The sequence below is a fragment of the Heliangelus exortis genome, chromosome 2 (genome assembly GCF_036169615.1).
Source record: "Heliangelus exortis chromosome 2, bHelExo1.hap1, whole genome shotgun sequence".
Taxonomy (NCBI): Eukaryota; Metazoa; Chordata; class Aves; order Apodiformes; family Trochilidae; genus Heliangelus; species Heliangelus exortis.
The window spans coordinates 116,250,301-116,269,595 of NC_092423.1; the positions used below are offsets into that span (position 1 = coordinate 116,250,301).

A 19,295-nucleotide genomic window follows, 5' to 3' on the forward strand; every position below is an offset into this window, starting at 1 on the left:
ACAGAATAACCCATAGGTGATTGTGAAATGGGAAAGCTGAGAGTATATTGTATTTCACAATCCTGCAGAATGCTTACAGTGCTTTGACAGCTGTTCACAGAGGCACAGTTATGAGCCTCAATTTTGCCTCTACTCTTATTGTGAAGAAACATGGTAGTGATTATTCTGTTATGCTGTACATGGTTATAACCCCAGGACAATTCAGAAGCTGAAGCCATGATGTATGCAGCAACTTTGTTGGCAATCATGTATTTGCAGCCAGTGCAACACAATACCAGTGCTCTGTCTCAGAGTTCTGCTTCTTTCTATAAGCCTCTATTTTTTAAATTTTTTTTTGTCACCTCCTTAGGCTAAAGTGCTTTCTTACCCTTAATCTGACATTGGAAAAAGTACAAGGACAAAATTAATAATTGCATATTTTTTTTTTACTTTTTCAAAATAAGAGGATTCTTCAGGAATCCTCCTGAAGAGGATTTTGTAATTTTCCTAATAAAACATGGCCTACACAGCTTCATAGTTATATATAAAAAAAAAAAAAAGCTAATATAAAAAAAATTGTCCTTACTTACCTACTTTTTACAAAAATTTTGTTTCCAAGCATTTTCTAAAGATATACAAAAGCCCTCTTGTGATATGCAACAACAGTCTGTAACTGGACATTTGCATTCTTCTATTGAATTAAAATGAAAAAGATGTTCTAATACCACAAATAGTTTACAAGAATGTCGGAACATTTAAAAAGGCACCAGCCATTGTTTAAACATTTGAAAAGGTACCAGTCTTTTTGTTTAGTTATATTATCCTTTATTATTTTACAATATATTTCAAAAAAACTTTTACAGATGTCTTAACTGTTCTACAAGAGCTGCAATACTGTCATAAAAGCACACCTACAGACCGAATGCACAAACAAACTGTAATACCTACTGGTATTGAACCATTAATATCCAAAGGGTGTAGTCTTTTAGTAAATAGATGTGCAGTAATGCAATTGCAAACAGATGTTAATGCAGAAAAATAAAACCTCTACCTTCATGGCTATAGAACAGAAGACTTTTCAAACACATTTGGTACTGTAACATTCTAGACAGCAATATGAGTAGTATTACATATTTAAAGCAATACATGCCCTGAAAAGCCTGTATTTTCAATCTGTGCGTGTAAACCTGAATCAAAAATAAACTAGATATATTAAAAAACATGAGACATCTAGACTGCCAACAAGCTTTTGTTTCTTTTTTATGCTAGAATGACAATTAACTTGGGTGGGTGAACTCTGACCTGCATTATTATTTTACATTATCATTTCCTCAGCGTTTCTGCAGTATTATGACAGCCTATGATTTTTTTTGTTTGTTTGTTGCTTTGTTTTTTATTCCTTGTGCATAGGCACAGGGGAGCAATTCTGACCCATTCATTATTTTTTTTCCTCCATCTCTGAATGGTAATTGTACTTAATATTATAGCAAATACATTCCCACAAAAAAAGCATTGCATAATGATGTTTGTAAGTTCTCAGCTGTATTTCTCTGGTACAGCAAAGCAGTGGCACTGCAGTTTTCAAGCACTGTGTATTGAATCCTCTCAGGCACACAGTGCTTACTAACAGCTCACATATATATTTATATATATATATATTGTTCTCTGACTACAGAAGTTTTGCTTTTATTCTTATTTCTGGTTATAGAAATCACCAGCACATCTTTAAACCTACACTGTCTGTAAATAACAAGGTAAAGCCAATTGTTTACATTTGTTTTTAAGCCTATCCAAGCTGATGTACTTTCAAGGGAGTCTCTTGAGAGACATCAAGAAGGAACAGTAATTACTTGTCAGATTTGTTAGGTAAAAAACCAAAAAGCATTGAAGTCAAAATTTATGTGGCACTGTGGCAAAAGAGGCATTCAGTTCTGCATTATTCTTCAAGTTCATAAAGTTTCAGTTACCATCAAAGATCTGCTAACAGTGAAGACCACTTCTTAACCAAACACACTCTACATCCTTCTATTCTCTGCAGACAGAGCTGCAATCACTACATTAGACCACAGCTTTTTCTGCTAGTCTTTCCAGGTAGCCTAGACAGCAGTCAGTGGTATTTATTAGTTATATACATGAGTCAGTCACACCCATCATTACAAATATGTTCTAGTTTATTTACTGTACAATGTATGTATACATATTTTTGTTTAATCCATCCCTTATTTCCTAATCTCAAGCACTCCAATGGTTAAGGGCAGACTGGAAAAAAATTCAAACATAAAAGGGTTATAAATGTCAAGTCTGTGGTGATTCTAGTTTAATAGCAAAAGGGGAACGTCGTGCTCATGCTGTGAGCATGGTTGGCAAAAATAAAGGCAAAAAAGAGGCAGATTGTGTTTTTCTCTGGGGTCAAAATCTAGAAAATTAAATGAAATAACTTTAGTCCCAAGGGTTGCAAAAATAAAAAGAGCATTTCATTCAATGCACAACTAGAGCTATTAGAGAATTTTTGTTTCACAGAGGCCCTGAGACTCGAGTTAAATGGACTCTCCCTATCATGCATTTCATGTGAAGTCACTTAAAGCTCTATACGCATAAACATTTGGTATATATAATAGTGGACCCATTTTTAAAAAGTGAAGCAATAAAATCCACATGAAAAACAAATGAAAGAACAATTTGATTGGAGGCCTCTGTCCTTTGACCCCTGCCCCATCAGGCTAAACATCCAATAAAATGTAAAATGCAGCATACATTTGCACAATCTAAAATTTTTGACGAATTATTGCAAATTGCACTTGGCAGTTCACCACACCAATGGAAAACTGGCCCCCCTGTTGGTTCATTCACACAGTCTTTTTAACACCAAATACAAGTCACCAGTAGAAAGACCTTGATAGAAAGTTTGCTGCTGTGCTGAGCCAGCTTGCTGCACCTTCTGGATGTGACCCAACACGAGACACCGCTTTGTCCTGTTCCTTAGTAGGGCTTTCATCTTCAGGTAAATATTCAGGTAGATCTGTATTCTGCTCCACTTCCACTGGAGTATCTTGGAATGGAACCAGCATCTGATAAAACATAACAGATTAAAATTATGTCTGATGTTGGAACTTAAAAGAATGAAAGTTACACATACATAATACATATTCATGGTGATAGCCGTGCATGTTGCCAGATTCCTCCCCATCCAGATATATAGTAAAAATATAAATGAGACCTACTATATATCTGGAATCTACTATGCTTAGAAAAATGCACAAGAAAAGCTCTGGCTTAACATGAAAGAAAAATTATAAAATAAATAAGAAAATAACCCTTTTACTGTAATTATGAAATAAAACACTTCAGACTTTTTTTCTTGACTGCAGTTGCTATCATTAAGAAGAGATACAAATTACAGTAATTTTGTCCTGAACAGTAAGTTCTGTTGTGTGTCTACATGTCCTGAAACAATACCCTTTATATTCTCCTTGTTCTGTATGTGTAGCATTCCTCTTTGAAGATTTTGCCTGGCATCAGATGTTTTGGGCAGAGAGGCACTGGTATTAAAGGTAAAGATATCCTACCTCCTCACCGCTCTCACTTTTCACAACTTGCTGGGCCTTCATAACTTTGGTTGATGCTATTGCTGTTGCCAATGCCTACAAGTACAAAGGCAAAACCCAGAGCTTAGTGTGACAGGATGCAATAATGTAAAGATGGGGAGGGCTCTGAAGCACTTACCTCTGCTTTTAAGTCTGAGCGAATTCGGACCACGCACCTTTGAACAGCCATTTGAAAGGTAAAACTAATAACACCTTTGATTTTCAACAAGGCTTCTTCACAAAGATTCCTTCGAGACTAAAAAATAAATTAAAACCACACAACTAAAGTACTTGCATAATACACCATGTGAAAATGCTAACAATTGTTAAAGAATTCCTGTACGTCTAAAAAAGTTGGTTACTCAAGAAGCTTTTTATAAAAGAACAAATGAGATTTGTATTTTAGTGCAAACATTAGACTCTCTTGCCACAAAGAAAAAAAAAAATTGCTTACACTTTAGAAGTCAAAAGAAGGATGGAATCAACTGTAAATAATTAGAGAAAAGTGCTGAAAAGCAAAGAATGTTTTTCTCCGTATGATCAGCTAAACAGTCCCCTCTGGTTAAGTTCTGATTGACTGAAGTGCTCATTGATGAGTAGTTAGTGTTCAAGTTGCTATTTATCAGACACCTTGCCTCCATACTGACTGAATGCATCAAAGCAGCTGTTGTATCTTTCAGCTGCTTCATCTGTGGCAGCCCACAGACATCACTGCACAGCATAAGCTTAACTCTTCCTTCAAAAGGGAAAAATATTTGGTTGATGACCCACAGAATGCTACATTTAAAGAAAGTGACATCACCTACTGTGTTGTAACATTACATTGACCTGTACTAGTTGCATCTGTTCTACATAATCTTAGACCTTTTTTTTTTTCTTTTAATATTTGCACAAGATGGTTGAAACAAAAAGGATCAAAATATACTTGTAGATACTGACAGCAGAGAAGAGGAAAAAAGAAAAGATACATTGTACTAAACTGACAGCTTTATCCAGTTCAAAATAATATATTTAACTTCTACTGCAAGTTTCTGTAAGGTTTAAAATAATAAGCTATTTCAAAGCATATTTATATCAGTTATCACATAATGACTGGTCAGTAATTGAGACAGTTGCATGCATAAAAAGTAAATTAAAAGCTTTTAATATCCAGAAGAACTTGCCAGAACAGTTCTGAGGTTGGGTTTTGGTTTTGTTTTTTAACAGTTTTGCATACAGATGAAACAATTTGTGTGTATAAATAATTAACATTTTGGGGAGTTAAAAAAGTAACATCGCTGGATAGGCTACACAGTAAATTCTTGATGCAAAGATGACAGGCTGCCTGACATGGATTAAAATCAAAACTACTTTTGGACACTAGAAGCAAAACATTCACAGCTTATTAGCCTAAATAACATGAGTGCAAAGCAATTCAGTGACAGACTTTGGCTTTTTATTCTGAAATCCCAGGTTAAGTCACAAGCACCTCAGTTTAATCTGAAATGACTGTTTCAGTGATCAGATAATAGGAGAATCACTTTTTAAACACAGAACTTACCAAGGTCCCTACAGACTCTGTGAGAAGCTGGAAGCTTGGCAGCCACTTGTCTTGCTGCACAAGCATCTTTCACAATGTCTAACTACAATAATTATGCACAAACCCCAGCAATACACACCTAGGCATCTTTCTGCATGGTACTACTGAAGCATGGGCACAGGGTAGGACAGGTGAAATTTAGGTTATTTTCTTGCATTCTAGCAAGTAGACGTGCTAGACTACTGGACATTGACTTCCATACCCTAATAAGTACCAATAAAATGTACTGCTTAATTTATAATTTTTTGAACCTTGAAATCAAATTGGATAATTGGATCTTGAATAATAACATCTGACCCCACACTAAAACAACAAGTGACCTTTCTCCTCCCTTCCTGAAATAATCAATATCTACTATTTGAGGTTTCAAAATCCACAAGCTTTGGTAGGACTGGCAATTGTTCCTAACAGTGGCCTCTTGTTCCAAATCTAAATTACAGATAAGATGAGAAAAGAGCATTTAGAGCCCTACGTTTACTTATTGTGCCTTTTACCACTCGTGTGCCACCTTTCTTTGCAAGGTAAGTGGGGAACAAACTGTTTAATGGAACTAAGCAGGTTTTTTGTTCACATTCTTCATCCTCCTCCCAGTCCCAACTTGTTCTGACATTTAAAACTGCATTATAGGGATGTTTGACTGGGGGGGGGGTCAGCTGGAGCACAACTAACATTTCTTTAATCTTCAAATGAAATACAGAGAGAATATGTACACTAGCTACCTCCAGCCAACACACAGTCAGATTTTTCTTTTCCTCAACAACAACCTGAGAAAACATGCTGGCATGCTCTAGGCAACTATGGAAGCCTACAGTTTTGCCCCCTGGAGCTGAATATCTGAATATCCTACACATTTTGAGAATCCCTCATTTAAGAGAGAAACTCCACACGTCTCATGAAATTCCATTTGTCCAAGAACAAAAAGAAACACTTTCAAGATAGAATCAGACTACAGCCAGAATATCTAAACTCCCAAAGTAGAAGTGGATGAAATTTCATGCTTGGAGATACCTGTGAACAAGCAAATGAACTACAAGCTTAAAAACAAAACAAATTTAACAGGAGACAACAAATTGGACTGAATTAAAACCAAAACAATACAAAAGCCAATGGCGTTGACAAAGCATTGCCTTTCTAGACAGAGCAAATGCTGGAAGGACAACTGTAAAAAATACTTACTTTGTATCAAGTGAGCTAGAACAGCATGTTATTTCTAAAGGAATTAGCTATGGTCTTATGAAAACAGTACCACGGGTATGCTGTTGATAAAATGGGCCTGTGGACACGCTTACTTGGCAAAATGTAAAGCAACAAAGCAAAGGATCAGGTTTGATCATTTAAAATGGGTACAAAACTGAAGATACAGAGTCCGGAGGGCACTTGTGGATAACGTGCTTAAACAGTCTACATGCTGTTTGGCAGCCGTAAAAAGGCAAACATGGCCCTGGGGTGTTATCTACAGGGGTATGGTAGATAAATCCGTAGAAGTTATTCTGACATTACATAAAGACTCAGTGAGACCTCATTAACTCAAATGCCATTCTGGTCACTATAGTAGAAAAGATCTCACAGACAATGAAAAGATGTAGCAAAAACGGCTTGAAGAAAGAAAAGCATTTCTACAATAAGGATAAAAATTTTAAAGTGTTTAAAATATCTCTTATCTAAATTTTTTTTTTAGTTCAACATATCAATATAACCACACAATATGTTTAAGTGAAGCTGCTGAAGGTACCTTGCTCATTCCATTCTTTCTTGAAAGAAACTTAGGAGAGGTAGACAAAGAACAGGTTTTTTTAGAGTAATTAGAAAGCCATCAAGGCAACTGCTGTAAAACATCATCTTTAGATCTTCTAAGTAAGCTCAATTTATGCAAGACTTTATACGTATCTTGTGATTCAAAATACGATTCCCAGAAATTGATGTGATTGATGATGCCACACAAGTACCCTGAACACATTATTTCTGTGGGCAACATACATCTCAGTACAGCATGCCTTAATTTACATAAATGCTGAAGGTTTCCTTACCGAATCATCAAGGCCATCTATATGCAAAACCACTGTCTTGGCACGCTTGTTCGTGCTGCCGAGGAAGAACTGTGCTTTCCGCCGACGGTAATTCATCTCATTCACATTGTCCATGTCTGACATGTTGGAAGATTGAAGGATATCATAGACTTCAGAAGCTAAAAGTTTAGTCTCTCCCGGTGTAGTGGTTCTTAAAGAAGAAGGATTAGATTTGTAAATTTTTTTTTTTTTTTTACATTAGTACTCCAAACAGCTGTCGGTAATGTGCTTGCACCTGGAATACCCTACACATGCTAAAAAAATACAATTATACAGTCAAAACATAGCAAAAATTTTAAAAGGGTGGAGGAGAAATTCGGTAAAACTATTTCCCATAATCCAATTTTTATGTTGAACTTCTAATTGGAGCGTTATGAACAGGGCTGTGTTCTCAAACAACACAAATACAGTTTACACCAGTTTGACAACTATAGACAAAACATGGTGGTAAATGATCAGTACACTGCTGTTGAGACTGCCTTGTGACAGGTTACATTGCCCATTTCTTACTAAATAATTTTTGCTGATCTGTAAATTTTCAAAACAGTTTTCTTCTCCAAAGTTACTGAGCATCAACAGCAAAGCAGAATCCCTGATTTTCTTAAAGAATCAAAAGGTTATTTCTGATTAGACTAAAATTTATAGTATTAACTGTATGACAGCATTTTTAAGATAGTAAAAAGCAGGTAATAGACCAAATATATTAATTTTTTAATTAATTTTAATAAGGTACTTATGAAAGCTGTTGTCCAAATTGAGCCCTGTTGTAATTATGGTAGTCATTTAAAGCTATGTGCAGAAACAAAATTATTACTGCAATCGATCTTAAAATTACGAATAACGGCTGCAGTGCTTCATCTAGCAAATACTAAGTAACTAAAAAGTACCTCTAGATTTACTTTTATTTTTCCCATTTGACTTCCTTCATTACTATACATTACACACATTATCCAGAAAGCATGTTAGTAGTTCTGGAGTTCTCAACTTGTAGGGGTCCCAGCTTGCTCTCCCTTCCTCCTTTTTTTTTAGTTCTCTGCACCTTCTTTTGAACAGCACCCATTTGGAGAAGAAAATGTGAGTTCTTGTTATCCCTCAGTATGCTGCTCGCATTAAAAATAAAAAAAGCAAAGAAAAAAGGGTAGTAAGCAAACAACCAACACCTAAAATAGCAAAGCATATCAGCATATGTTCAATTTTAAATATACGCTTACATTCTGCTTTCTTACCGTGAAAAGTATTTATGTTAATTCACAGGAACAATTGCTGGGAACTCACAAAGATGTCAACTTCAACCTTCCACAATTTATTGATAAAGTTACAGAAAAGATCACAAAGCTGTGTAAGATCATGCAAAAGTCTTATCAAGATACCACAAAATTTATCCATCTGTTAGTTTTGGCAAGTTCTTTCAACAACAACTAAACAACCCTGTCCATATCAAGTGATTTACAATTTTTTTTTCATTTTTTTTCCTAAGTTTAAATACAGTTAGCACTGTATCGAAACCATCTCTCTCCCACTATGCTGTTGGAAAGAGTTTTTCCTTTAATATAAATATACTATTGCATACCAGAATTAAAAAGCCAAAACACAAACCTCAAACAAACACACATACACACACAAATCAATGCAAAACAAACAGAAAGACAAACGAAAAATATACCTAATATTAGTCAGAATATAAAGAGAGACATACACAGAAGAAAGAGAATTTAAAGTTATCAATATCAGCAAGCATAAAGTATGCAAGTGCCTAAAAGTAAAAAAACAAAACCAAAAAACAGAACAGTGATGTCCTCATGGGAAACCAATGACCTAGAGATTAACTGTACTAGAGAAACAACCTGTTGATTTGAAAACACAAATTCAAATTGGCTCTTACTTGATACAAGTATTCTAAGATAATCCTAAACAAGTCTATACAGGCAAATGTTATGCAATTTGCAAGTCAGATAATATCCTTTATTTTTTCAAATATAGCATTACTATCTGCCACCAAGTTACTGATAATAACTCTAGCTATCCCTCTTACATTAAGAAAAAATCTGTTGCAAAGTGAGCAACTGATTGTGTAATAGGAAGCAGCATGAAACTCAGATGCTACACTACATGTGCAGGAACAAGGGACGTCACATAAAAATATATTGGAAAACTATCCCAAATAATATTTAAGCCAGTTTTAGTCTCTAGTAATGCAATACTACACTTCCAGCAACTCAGTTAAAACAAAGATCCATAAAATTCCACACAAAGCTTTCCATGCTTTTTAGTCTACTGGTAAAACGAGTAAATACAAGTTTTGCATCAGTTATTCTTTCACTGAAGTAATTTATACAGCATCTATAAAGAGACCAGAAAACTTAATATCAGATGACATATAAGGAGGATTTTTTTTATTATTATGAGGGTAGTGAAACACTGTAGCAGGCTGCCCAGGGAGGTGGTAGAAGCTCCATTCCTGGAAACATGTAAGGTCAGGTTGGACGGGGCTTTGAGCAACCTGATCTAGTTGAAGATCTCCCTGCTCAACACATGGGGGTTGGACTAAACCTTTAAAGGTCCCTTCCAACTCAAAGTATTTGATGATTCTATAATGATTCTGTGATCTTTAAGAAAAAAACAAAACCAAAAATCTATCTGGAAGTAAGTATAGTAAACCCTCTCTATTGTAAAACCACAGTGACATTCAATGCTGACCACTTCCTTATTCACTGTATTGGTAACACAAAGATGAATACAACTAAACATCATGCAAAATGAAAACAGCAGAATTGTGGAATTTGCTTTTAAAAGTAAAGTTAACAATAGGTTGTGGTTCTGTTGCCTGAAATGAGAAAAAAACCACAACCTTAAGAGGGTTCTGAGGGCACTGACACAGGCCCTTCCAGCACCTGCATGCCAAGAGTTTCAGATATCACTGCTCTGTCCAACCCAGCCCCCTGCCAACATCGAAAGCAGAAGGGAACACTTGATCATTTTTCTACCACTGAACATGCAGGTATCTACTATAAATTCATTTTACAGTTAGAGATTGTTTGAGAACACTCAGTCACTGGAACAAACGCCTCATGGAGGTGGCAGAGTGCCTCGATTCCTTAATGGCTTTCAAGACGCAATTGGAATGCAATGCTAAATACTCTCACCTTGGTTCCCTTTCACAGGAAAAATTGGACCAGATGATCCTTCAAGGTCCCTTCCAACCTGAGCTGCTCTATGATTCTGTGATAAGTGTTTTGCTACCCTGCTATTGAAACAAGAGTCTCTAGGCAGAGCAGAGTAACAGTTGGTAAGAGCTGGTTACCATCTCTTTCAGAGGCGGTAACATCTTACATTACTTCAGCAAGATTCAGAAGATGCCTGTCAGAAAACCAAATCTTTAATTTTTACTGTCTTCTTGAATTCCTGTCATCCTAGATTGCTGCCTGTCCTTCCATTATGTTCACCCAAGGCTGGCTGTATAAGTACTATGAACACAGAGTCCAAGTGACATGTGCTATATCTATCAGAAAAGGATGCAAGAAATATTCCTCATTTTCTTCACAATTAAAAATAGCTTTGTAAACACGGTCCAAGTACCAGAGAGGTTTTATTAACAAGACACCTTTTAAAGTTTAGCTAAAATTTAAAGGACACAGAACAACTCCAAAGGTGTATGTGATGTGGGTTGAGTATGCATACTTGGGAAGAATGTGTAAGCAGCATTTTGGCTGCATAGCCATCATGTGACTTAAGAATACACAGAGCAAAGTGATAATAGAAGGGCTCTGACAACCCATTTAGCATAGCTGCACCTGACATAAAGGTAAAGGTAACACAGAAAGTTATGTTTTTCCCTTTAGAAAAAGCATAAAGGCTGTGAAAGACTAATACAGTGGATTTTCCCATTACAGAAAACCAAGTTATAAATACATTAATAAAAAAATATATATACACATACACATATATACTCACATATACACACAGGAATGTTTTTTATATGTGTGTGCACGTGTACAAGACTACTTTGTCTTTTAATCCTTTTTAAAGCTATATATTTTAAGATAAAAATATATGTACATATATATATGTGTACATTACATACAAACTGCTATATCAGAGGGAACAGATGAAGCCATATCCTTGCTCAGAGTACAGCAGACCCTATGCACAAGCACAGAAGCTACTACATGCATTTTCTTAATAGCAAACATTGTGATCTTCAGCCACATTAGCAAAACAGATAACATACTGTAACAGCATCCAACTAGAGTGTTGCTACTGAGTTTATAGCCTAGAGACAGGAGGTTTTCAAATTAAAGAGGGTACCTTTCTTTACCACAGATTCAATTACATCCCAAATTCTATCAAAAGGAGATTTGTGTAATTTAATTTCAGAATGTTCTCTTCTACAGTGATGCTGCTTACTACTTTTGGTTGTACTTGCTCAGTTTATCCACTACCCACAATAAGTTAATTACCCACTAATGAAATTTCAAAGCTCTTGATAACCTTTGAACAATCATCCCAGCCCCTGGGAAGGTGACAGAACAAATCTAGAAATAATTTCCTCCAGCCACATGGAGAACAAGGTTTCCCCAAGTGAGCATGGATTTAACAAAGAGGAACACATGCCTGACCACACTGATAGCATTCTACACTTCATAGCTGAGGGGAGAGCAATTCATACTGACTTGTGACATTGTCTCCTATACAAACCCCATAGAGAAGCTGAGGAAGCACACAGAAAGGTGGACTGAAAACACAGAAAGGATGGCCAGGCCCAGCAGGTGGTGTTCAGAGAGATGATACCTGGTTCAGGGGTGGTATCTTACCAGTGTACTCCATAGGCTGACACTGGGCCCAGTCTGGTTCGGTGTATTTATTAACTATCTGGATGGTGGGGCAGAGTGGACCCTCATCAAGTCTGAAGATGACACAAAACAGGAAGGAGTGGCTGATACACCAGAAGGTCATGTTACCACAAGAGGGACATCCCAAGCTGGTGAAGTTCAACACTGAGAAATGCAGAGCCCAGCCCCTGGGAAGGCACAAGCCCAGGCACCAGCACAGGGTGACAGCCAAACGGAGGCTGGAAAGGAGCTAAGCAGAGAAGGACCTGGGGGTCCTGGTGGACATGAAGTTCAATATTAGCCAGCAACACTCCCTTGCAGCAAATAAGTCTCATAATATCCTGGGCTGAATTAGGAGAGGCAGTGCCAGCAGGTGAAGGAAGAGGATCCTACTCCTTCATTCAGCACTGGTGAGGCCACACCTGGAGTGCAGTGCACAGGCCTGTGCTCTCCAGAGATGGATATGATGGGGAGAGTCCAAAGAAAGGTTAGGATGATGATTAAGGGGTTGAGGAGGAAAGACAGAGAGCTGGTGCTGTTCAGCCTGGAGATGAGAAGGCTTAGGGGGGCATCACATCAATGTATAGGATACCTGAAGGGAAGGTGCAAAGAGGATGGAGCCAGGCTTTTCCTAGTGGTGCCCAGTGACAGGACCAGAGGCACTGGGCACAAACTGGAACACAGGTGGCTGTCTCTGAGTATCAGGAGACAGCTTTGCACTGTGAGGGTGACCAAACATTGCCAAAGGTTGCCTCCAAGAGGCTGTGAAGTTTTCATCCTCGAAGATATTCAAAGGCCACTTGGACATGGTCCTGGGCAATGTGGTTTAGGGTGACCCTGCCTGAGGAGAGGGGCTGGACCAGATGACCTCAAGAGGACCTTTCCAACCTCATCCATTCTGTGAGTCTGTGAACACGTTAGAAATTGATAAGTCCTAAGTAAATTCAAGCAGCAACCTACATGCAGCATATTCAATTTTTATCTATTTGTAGATGTCTATTTTTTTCAGGTTAAGAGCATTTTATGTTAGGGTTTTATTTAAATAAAGCAAAACCCTTTAATTTTCCTGTCAAGTATTTTTCTTACATACTGTTTTCCAAAAAAATAAAAGCAGCTGTGTGATTTTATTTTCATTTTATAAAATTTCCTGCTCCCATATTTAGACATACTGTTCACTGCTCTGCCCTGAATTGTTTTATCTTAAGGCATCATGAACTAAAGGCAGAGCTGGATGGAAAAGGGGAGGCTTCTTTCTCAAAGTCAATAAACAAATTTCTGTATTTCAAATGTTTTCACCTTCACTTATAGCATGATCTTACTAGCCACGGTCAGGAAAGTTATTGAGCTTACTGCACCTTCTAAAAAAATTTAGAACCTTCTAAAAGAAAATTTAAAAATCCAATAATTTACAGGTTCAGACATGACCTTCATTTTAAGAAAACACTGCTCCAAGTTTCCTCCATCAATCCATAGCACTTTTTAAAATATTTTACTTAGGACAACAAATGTATTCAGTAAACTGAGCATAGAAAAAAAAAAAATGAGATCACACATGAATACTAAAGAAATCTTTTAAACTCCAGTCAATTCACAATACAGATAAAAATGCCAATGTATATAGGCTCACTCAGGAGTTTACAGTTTTACCCCCTCCTAGCAGTACAAGAGTATTCAATTTGTAATCTAGAGACCAATCTCAGCCTTGTACCAATGGACCTTTTCCCCCAGGGTTACCCAGGAATAAGGCAGACATGCTTATTTTTTAGCTTTAGAAGTGGGCATCACATCTCAGGAGACATAGAGAAGAGCTACATTCCCTAACCAAAGCTGAGAAACTGCTCTGAGAATAGGGCAACTAGACACAGACTTACAGAGTAACAGAACATCTTACTCCTTGAAACTCTGTTAAGATCCAAGCCAGGAAAATTACATACAAGAACAGTACGTTTGCAGGACACCCCCTATACACTTTCACATACAGGGTGTCTGTACTGTATATATTTTCAGTATGCATGGCCCCATAAGGGAGGGGGCATGGCACAGAGCCTTACATCTTCTGGGAAAAGGTTATGTTACAGCCCAGCAGAGAAGGCAGATGTGTTGTATGACTCACTGTGCTCTTGCTCATGAGCACTCAGGAAACCAACACACTGAAAAATTAGCATTAAAAGCTGGTCTGTAAAAGCAAAGAAAGCTAACAAAGGTGAAGATTAACCCAACCAAAAAACCTAAAGTAATATATCTCAGCATTTTAAAGTTGCATCAGGCAAAATTTCCTGTGCTGACATCCCAAGGAGTTTGTATACTAATAGAAAAATGGTATCTTAAAGAGCAGATCTTTAAAAACAATAACCACCAAAACAAAAAAAACCCCAAACCAACCCCCCAAAAAAACCAAAAACCAACCAACCAAACAAACAAAACCACCAAACCAAACCCCACCAAAAAACCCCAAACAAACAAAAAATCCCACAACCCAAACAAACCCAAATAATTCAAGTCTGATAAAAATTAAGCAGTAGAAGAATAAAAGTGTCTTCGCCATCCAAGCTAAGACTGATATTTGGCAAGACCCCAGATGAATCCCATACTTAATAACTTACTTGTAAATTGAAGTAAAAACAACTCTCAGATTTAACTGAAGATTTTTCTGTAATAAGACTCAAGCAAGCCAGTGAATGTAACAAAGGACTGAATGCATCATTTTTTCTTCAAAATATTAGTTTGAGAAGCTCCATAGCTCCATTTCTAGAATGACCCATGCACTTAAAAAAAACAAAAAACAAAACAATCTTGCAATCACATAAATGAGGTATTTTCACTTGATCCTAATTCTTTTCAAACATGAAAGTTTGGCCTCTGTAAGGCAGAAACAGTATTTTTCCCTAGGTTCCTACATGGTATTTTCACCCATCATTTCATTTCCTTTATGAACCTCATTCATTGCAAGAACCTACATGACACAAAAATGCACAAATAATTTAATGGATTGGAATGAATTATAACTAATATATAATTGGACAGATGAAGCTGTATTAGAAACAAAAGCAAATACTTTGTAGAGATTTATAATTTGATTTAATTATGGTTAAAATGGCTAAGAAATTAATATTTGTGTCAACTATGCCTTAAGACCACCAGTGTATTTGTTTCCAAGTGTTCAATTTCTTTCAGAGCTCATTCATTCTGTCTTTAAAGACAGAAACAATCTCTAACAATAACTAAAGGGAGCAGTAAGCTTCAAAGAATTGCTACACTCTGTAAGGGGGGGGTGTGGGGAAATCTCTGATCCTTGATTCTAGAAGTGAGGCGCTGTGATTGACGTGGCTTTGATGAAAACTTTGAGCATGAATGACAAGCCTAAAGAAAGAGCATGGTATTAGAGGAAAAGCAATCTGTTTCAAGACAGTTATCTGATCTGGCTGTTTTTATGGCTGTTCTGCTCCAGTGCCAGGGCAAGATTCTTTCTTATCTCTTAAGAATGCTGCTCTTTCTTGTGAGCTTTTAGTGCACCTCATGATATGGTGGGCTCACAAGCACACATTTGCTCTCCTGACTCATCTGAGCAACAGGCAAGCTATTTGAAAATGACAAAACAGCATCACTTCAATGGACACTTTCCTACAATCCCAGTACAGTGCTATTACCATGCTACCCATTACAGTACAGCTCAGTTCCCTCTGGCCCCAAAACACCAGGAGAAAAGACCAGAAAACATTATACAGAAGCTAAAAAAGAAAGGATTACCACCTGCTTTCTTAAAAGACAGAAGTAAAAATCCTCAAGAACACAGACAGCAGGATGCTTACACTGGCCAACTACATCAAGTGTAGCAGTGGGTTAACAATAGGGGAAATAATTCATAGGCATAAAATGGTGAAAAAATCCAACAAAACATGTAGGCCTGGGAAAGTTGGAAATAACATGGAGCTGCAGCATTATGAATCTCCAAACCCAAGCAGCTGGAGCACTTGATGAACCTATGTACAGCCTGAATGCAGCTGTGTTACACGACTGCACTCCAATGGTATCAACCATGTGGTAGCTACACATCACCTCTATTTACTCCATAGCTGTCACAAGGCAAGGAAACAAGGGAACCTCAGACAGACTTTCCTAGAATGCTTTCTAGACTTGCAAGACTCTGCAAGTCTTCCAGACTCTCCTCACACTGCTCGCTGTGACAATTTGACCAGGAAACACTAAACTAAGTAAAGTCTGGAACAGAGGAAGGGCATCTGATGTCTTGAAGTTGATTTTGTACTAAACAAAACACCTCAGTGAAACTGGAAGCCAGGATTGGATTTCCCAGTGCCACCTCCAGATTTATGTAGGTCGTATCACTGCTGACCATGGAAATTTAGAGAAAACCCATGTAAATGCTGGGATGTTCTAAGACTGCTAAAAAACAACAAAAAACCCCAAATGCTAAATATTAAATATTAGTTGGAAATCTGAGTAACATCACAGTGCAATCCCATAACTGCTGTGAAACTGGTTACTGTGATCTAACCTTACACATTTAGCAAACTGAGTAATTACCATGCTTAGAACATTTCCCTGATTCATTCTATTGTCCTCTGATGACAAGAAGAGAATGAACTTTCAAGAATGGGATAACAGATTTGAACATATGCCATATGTTTAACCCAGCTATTCATCCCATTTTATTTGACTCTTGCTATTTATATGCTAAATGGAAGATCAACTTTTGATCTTCCACAGCTCAGTATCTACCATATGGACATATTCTCCATCTCAAAAAAAGAAAAATTAAGAAAATAATCAAGGCCTGTTACTCAACAAAATCTAAAAGCTTCAGAATAACATTTGCTAGACAAGAGTCTGCATAACAGACACAAACTTCATGTGGAATTTCACAGTAGCCATTTCCAACATCTTGCCTGCTAATGAGCATTAATAATTTCATTGATTTATATGGCAGGAATCATGTTTATTATATAGCTTCAACAAATTGCATCAGGGTTAAAAAAAAAATGTTCAACAGTACCAAACTCTTTCTGGTCCTTTCTAATGAAGATATCAAATACTGGCATTAAGAAGCCAGTCTTTCCCATACGTAATGCTGTAGCAACCAGGTACAAGCATAGGTAGTTCTGGACTTAGGCTCTGTAGTGAAACATTGAAGGAGCATCATGAAGGTAGCCAAATATCACTTCTTATGTTATCAGCATGCTCATAGCATTAAGTATATCATATAATAATATAGGATGATAGTATATAATTATCTGCAAAAAAAATTTTTTATCTTAAAAGAACTCCAACAGTTTAATTTTGAGAAGCAAGTTTCATCTGATTATTTCCTTCCTGAAACCTACTGGAGAAAGTAATTAAAAACGGGCTTCCCTAAAAATAAACCAAAAAAAACACAAAACCCCAACACCTGTGTGAATAAAACTTATATTACAGCACCAGCCTGTATAAGAGAAAAAAAAAAAAATACAGCTTTAGTCTGTGTAGGCTTATGTGTGTGTAAGCTTTGTAGTTGACTTATTTGCTAATATAGTTAATCTACTCAGCAGAGACTTGAAGTAGGTAACTTGGAAAGCAGCAACTGTTTACACATCTTGTTTACATACTCTGGAACTACTCATTTGTTGCCAATGGATTTAGGTTTTTTTAAAGCAAGCAAGTATAAGCAGCTTCACTGATAGCCAAAGGGACAGCAGTCATGCAAAACAGGCTGAAGCATGCACCAAGGCTTAAAAAAAATTGTGTGAACTTACAAAGTACTGTGTAATTACAGAATACACTAATAATTTTAATTTGTTCCAAGTTATTCTAGAGGACTTCCTACCTGCCAAGTTCAATGGGAATCTTGCAGAAAAATATACTGTATCATGTACTGCAAAACCACAAAGTATAAAAACACATTCCTGAATAAAAATACAACTAATTCAGAATAATGTATTAACTTTGCATAAGTTGTTCCTGAGTAAAATTTCACTTTCTTCTGAAATAACAGCTGCTCCATTTGGAAACTGCTATAGAAGACTTTAATCAGAAATATTTTAAGGCATTTCTCTTTTGCATATTGAAACATGCAAACACATTGAACTAGTCTAATAAAAGCTAGTCTATTAAACTAGTTTTGTACCAAACTAGGATACTAAAAATGTATGGATATATAGTAGCTGGGTTAAACTGAGACAGAGGATGAAAAGTTGTCCAATCAACAGTTCTGATACAGATGCCAGACACCAAGTGGAATGTTAAAAGGTAACAGTAGTAGCTTGGAAATAAAAGAAGTGAAACCAAACTGTATTTTTGACTGCAGTCAAAAACAATGTTATAGGAATTACACATGACAGTGAAAAAAATAACAATACAAACACGCAAAAGACAAACCCAGAGCTTGACAACTGCCTAAACTGTTGAGTACAGAAACAGCAGTGATTGTGGAGAGCTCTCTAAGCAATGAAGATGCATGCAGGAAGAAACCATGACTTTGTAACACTTCTTTTGACTACAGAGAGGTACCGAGATACAAAAATCCAAACCAAGAGAACACCCAAAATACATCAAGAGAACAACATGCACTTCTTGTAGGGCACAGGACAGACTTTCCCTTTGGGCCATGCTGTCATATTTTTCTCACTGACCATTTCTACACACACTACCGAGTGAAAAACAAGTAAAATAATTCTTAATTGCACCTCTCATAATAAACCTTTAGAGCAGTTGTTTATCTGATGGCTAGTTCCTATTAACCCCTGCAAAATATAAATCCAAAGTAATATTCAACATTTAAATTACTAGTTACATTGCAACTATAGGCAGCGATGTCTTGGACTATTACAAATGAGCCATCTTTCAAAACCTTTAAAGCTCGTTTTCTTATCTTGCAAAACCCATAGGATTCTCCCAGAAAGCCCACTACATCATGACTGAAAGTCCAGGTTAACACCAATACTGCAAAACTACGACTTTACACCATTTCACTACTTCATGCTTTTTGCATTCTATAAACTGTTACCATTTGTCCCTGTGCCTGCATTTCTGTTAAGGACATCCTCTGTCCTTTGTAAGACTAAATATCCTTCAGGAACATAAAAAAAGGTCTTGAAACATTTTTTAAATATTGATGAACTGTGAGAAAGCCTGAACTCTTGTTAGTTTGCTATGACCCACAAGCAAAAAGAGCAAGAACTTTTACTGAGTACATGCCTTAGTGATCCAGGTAGCCCACATCACTGAGCCCATCCTCACCACTACCCCTCCATTCCTTCCTATATCT

At 36.8% G+C, this 19,295-nt stretch overlaps 1 protein-coding gene across 3 annotated transcripts in view; it reads right to left on the reverse strand.

Moving 5' to 3' along the window:
* Positions 1-781: 781 nt before the first annotated feature.
* ARMC1 (armadillo repeat containing 1) overlaps positions 782-19,295 on the reverse strand; it is a 31,355-nt gene continuing 12,841 nt past the window's right edge. For all 3 annotated transcript variants that reach the window (XM_071737702.1, XM_071737704.1, XM_071737701.1), the window contains exons 4-7: positions 7,170-7,359; positions 3,703-3,819; positions 3,546-3,620; positions 782-3,047 (exon numbers count right to left, since the gene is read on the reverse strand). In XM_071737702.1, the coding sequence (XP_071593803.1) occupies positions 2,856-3,047; positions 3,546-3,620; positions 3,703-3,819; positions 7,170-7,359 (574 nt within the window). In that variant the 3' untranslated portion in view covers positions 782-2,855. The remainder of the gene's footprint in view (positions 3,048-3,545; positions 3,621-3,702; positions 3,820-7,169; positions 7,360-19,295) is intronic.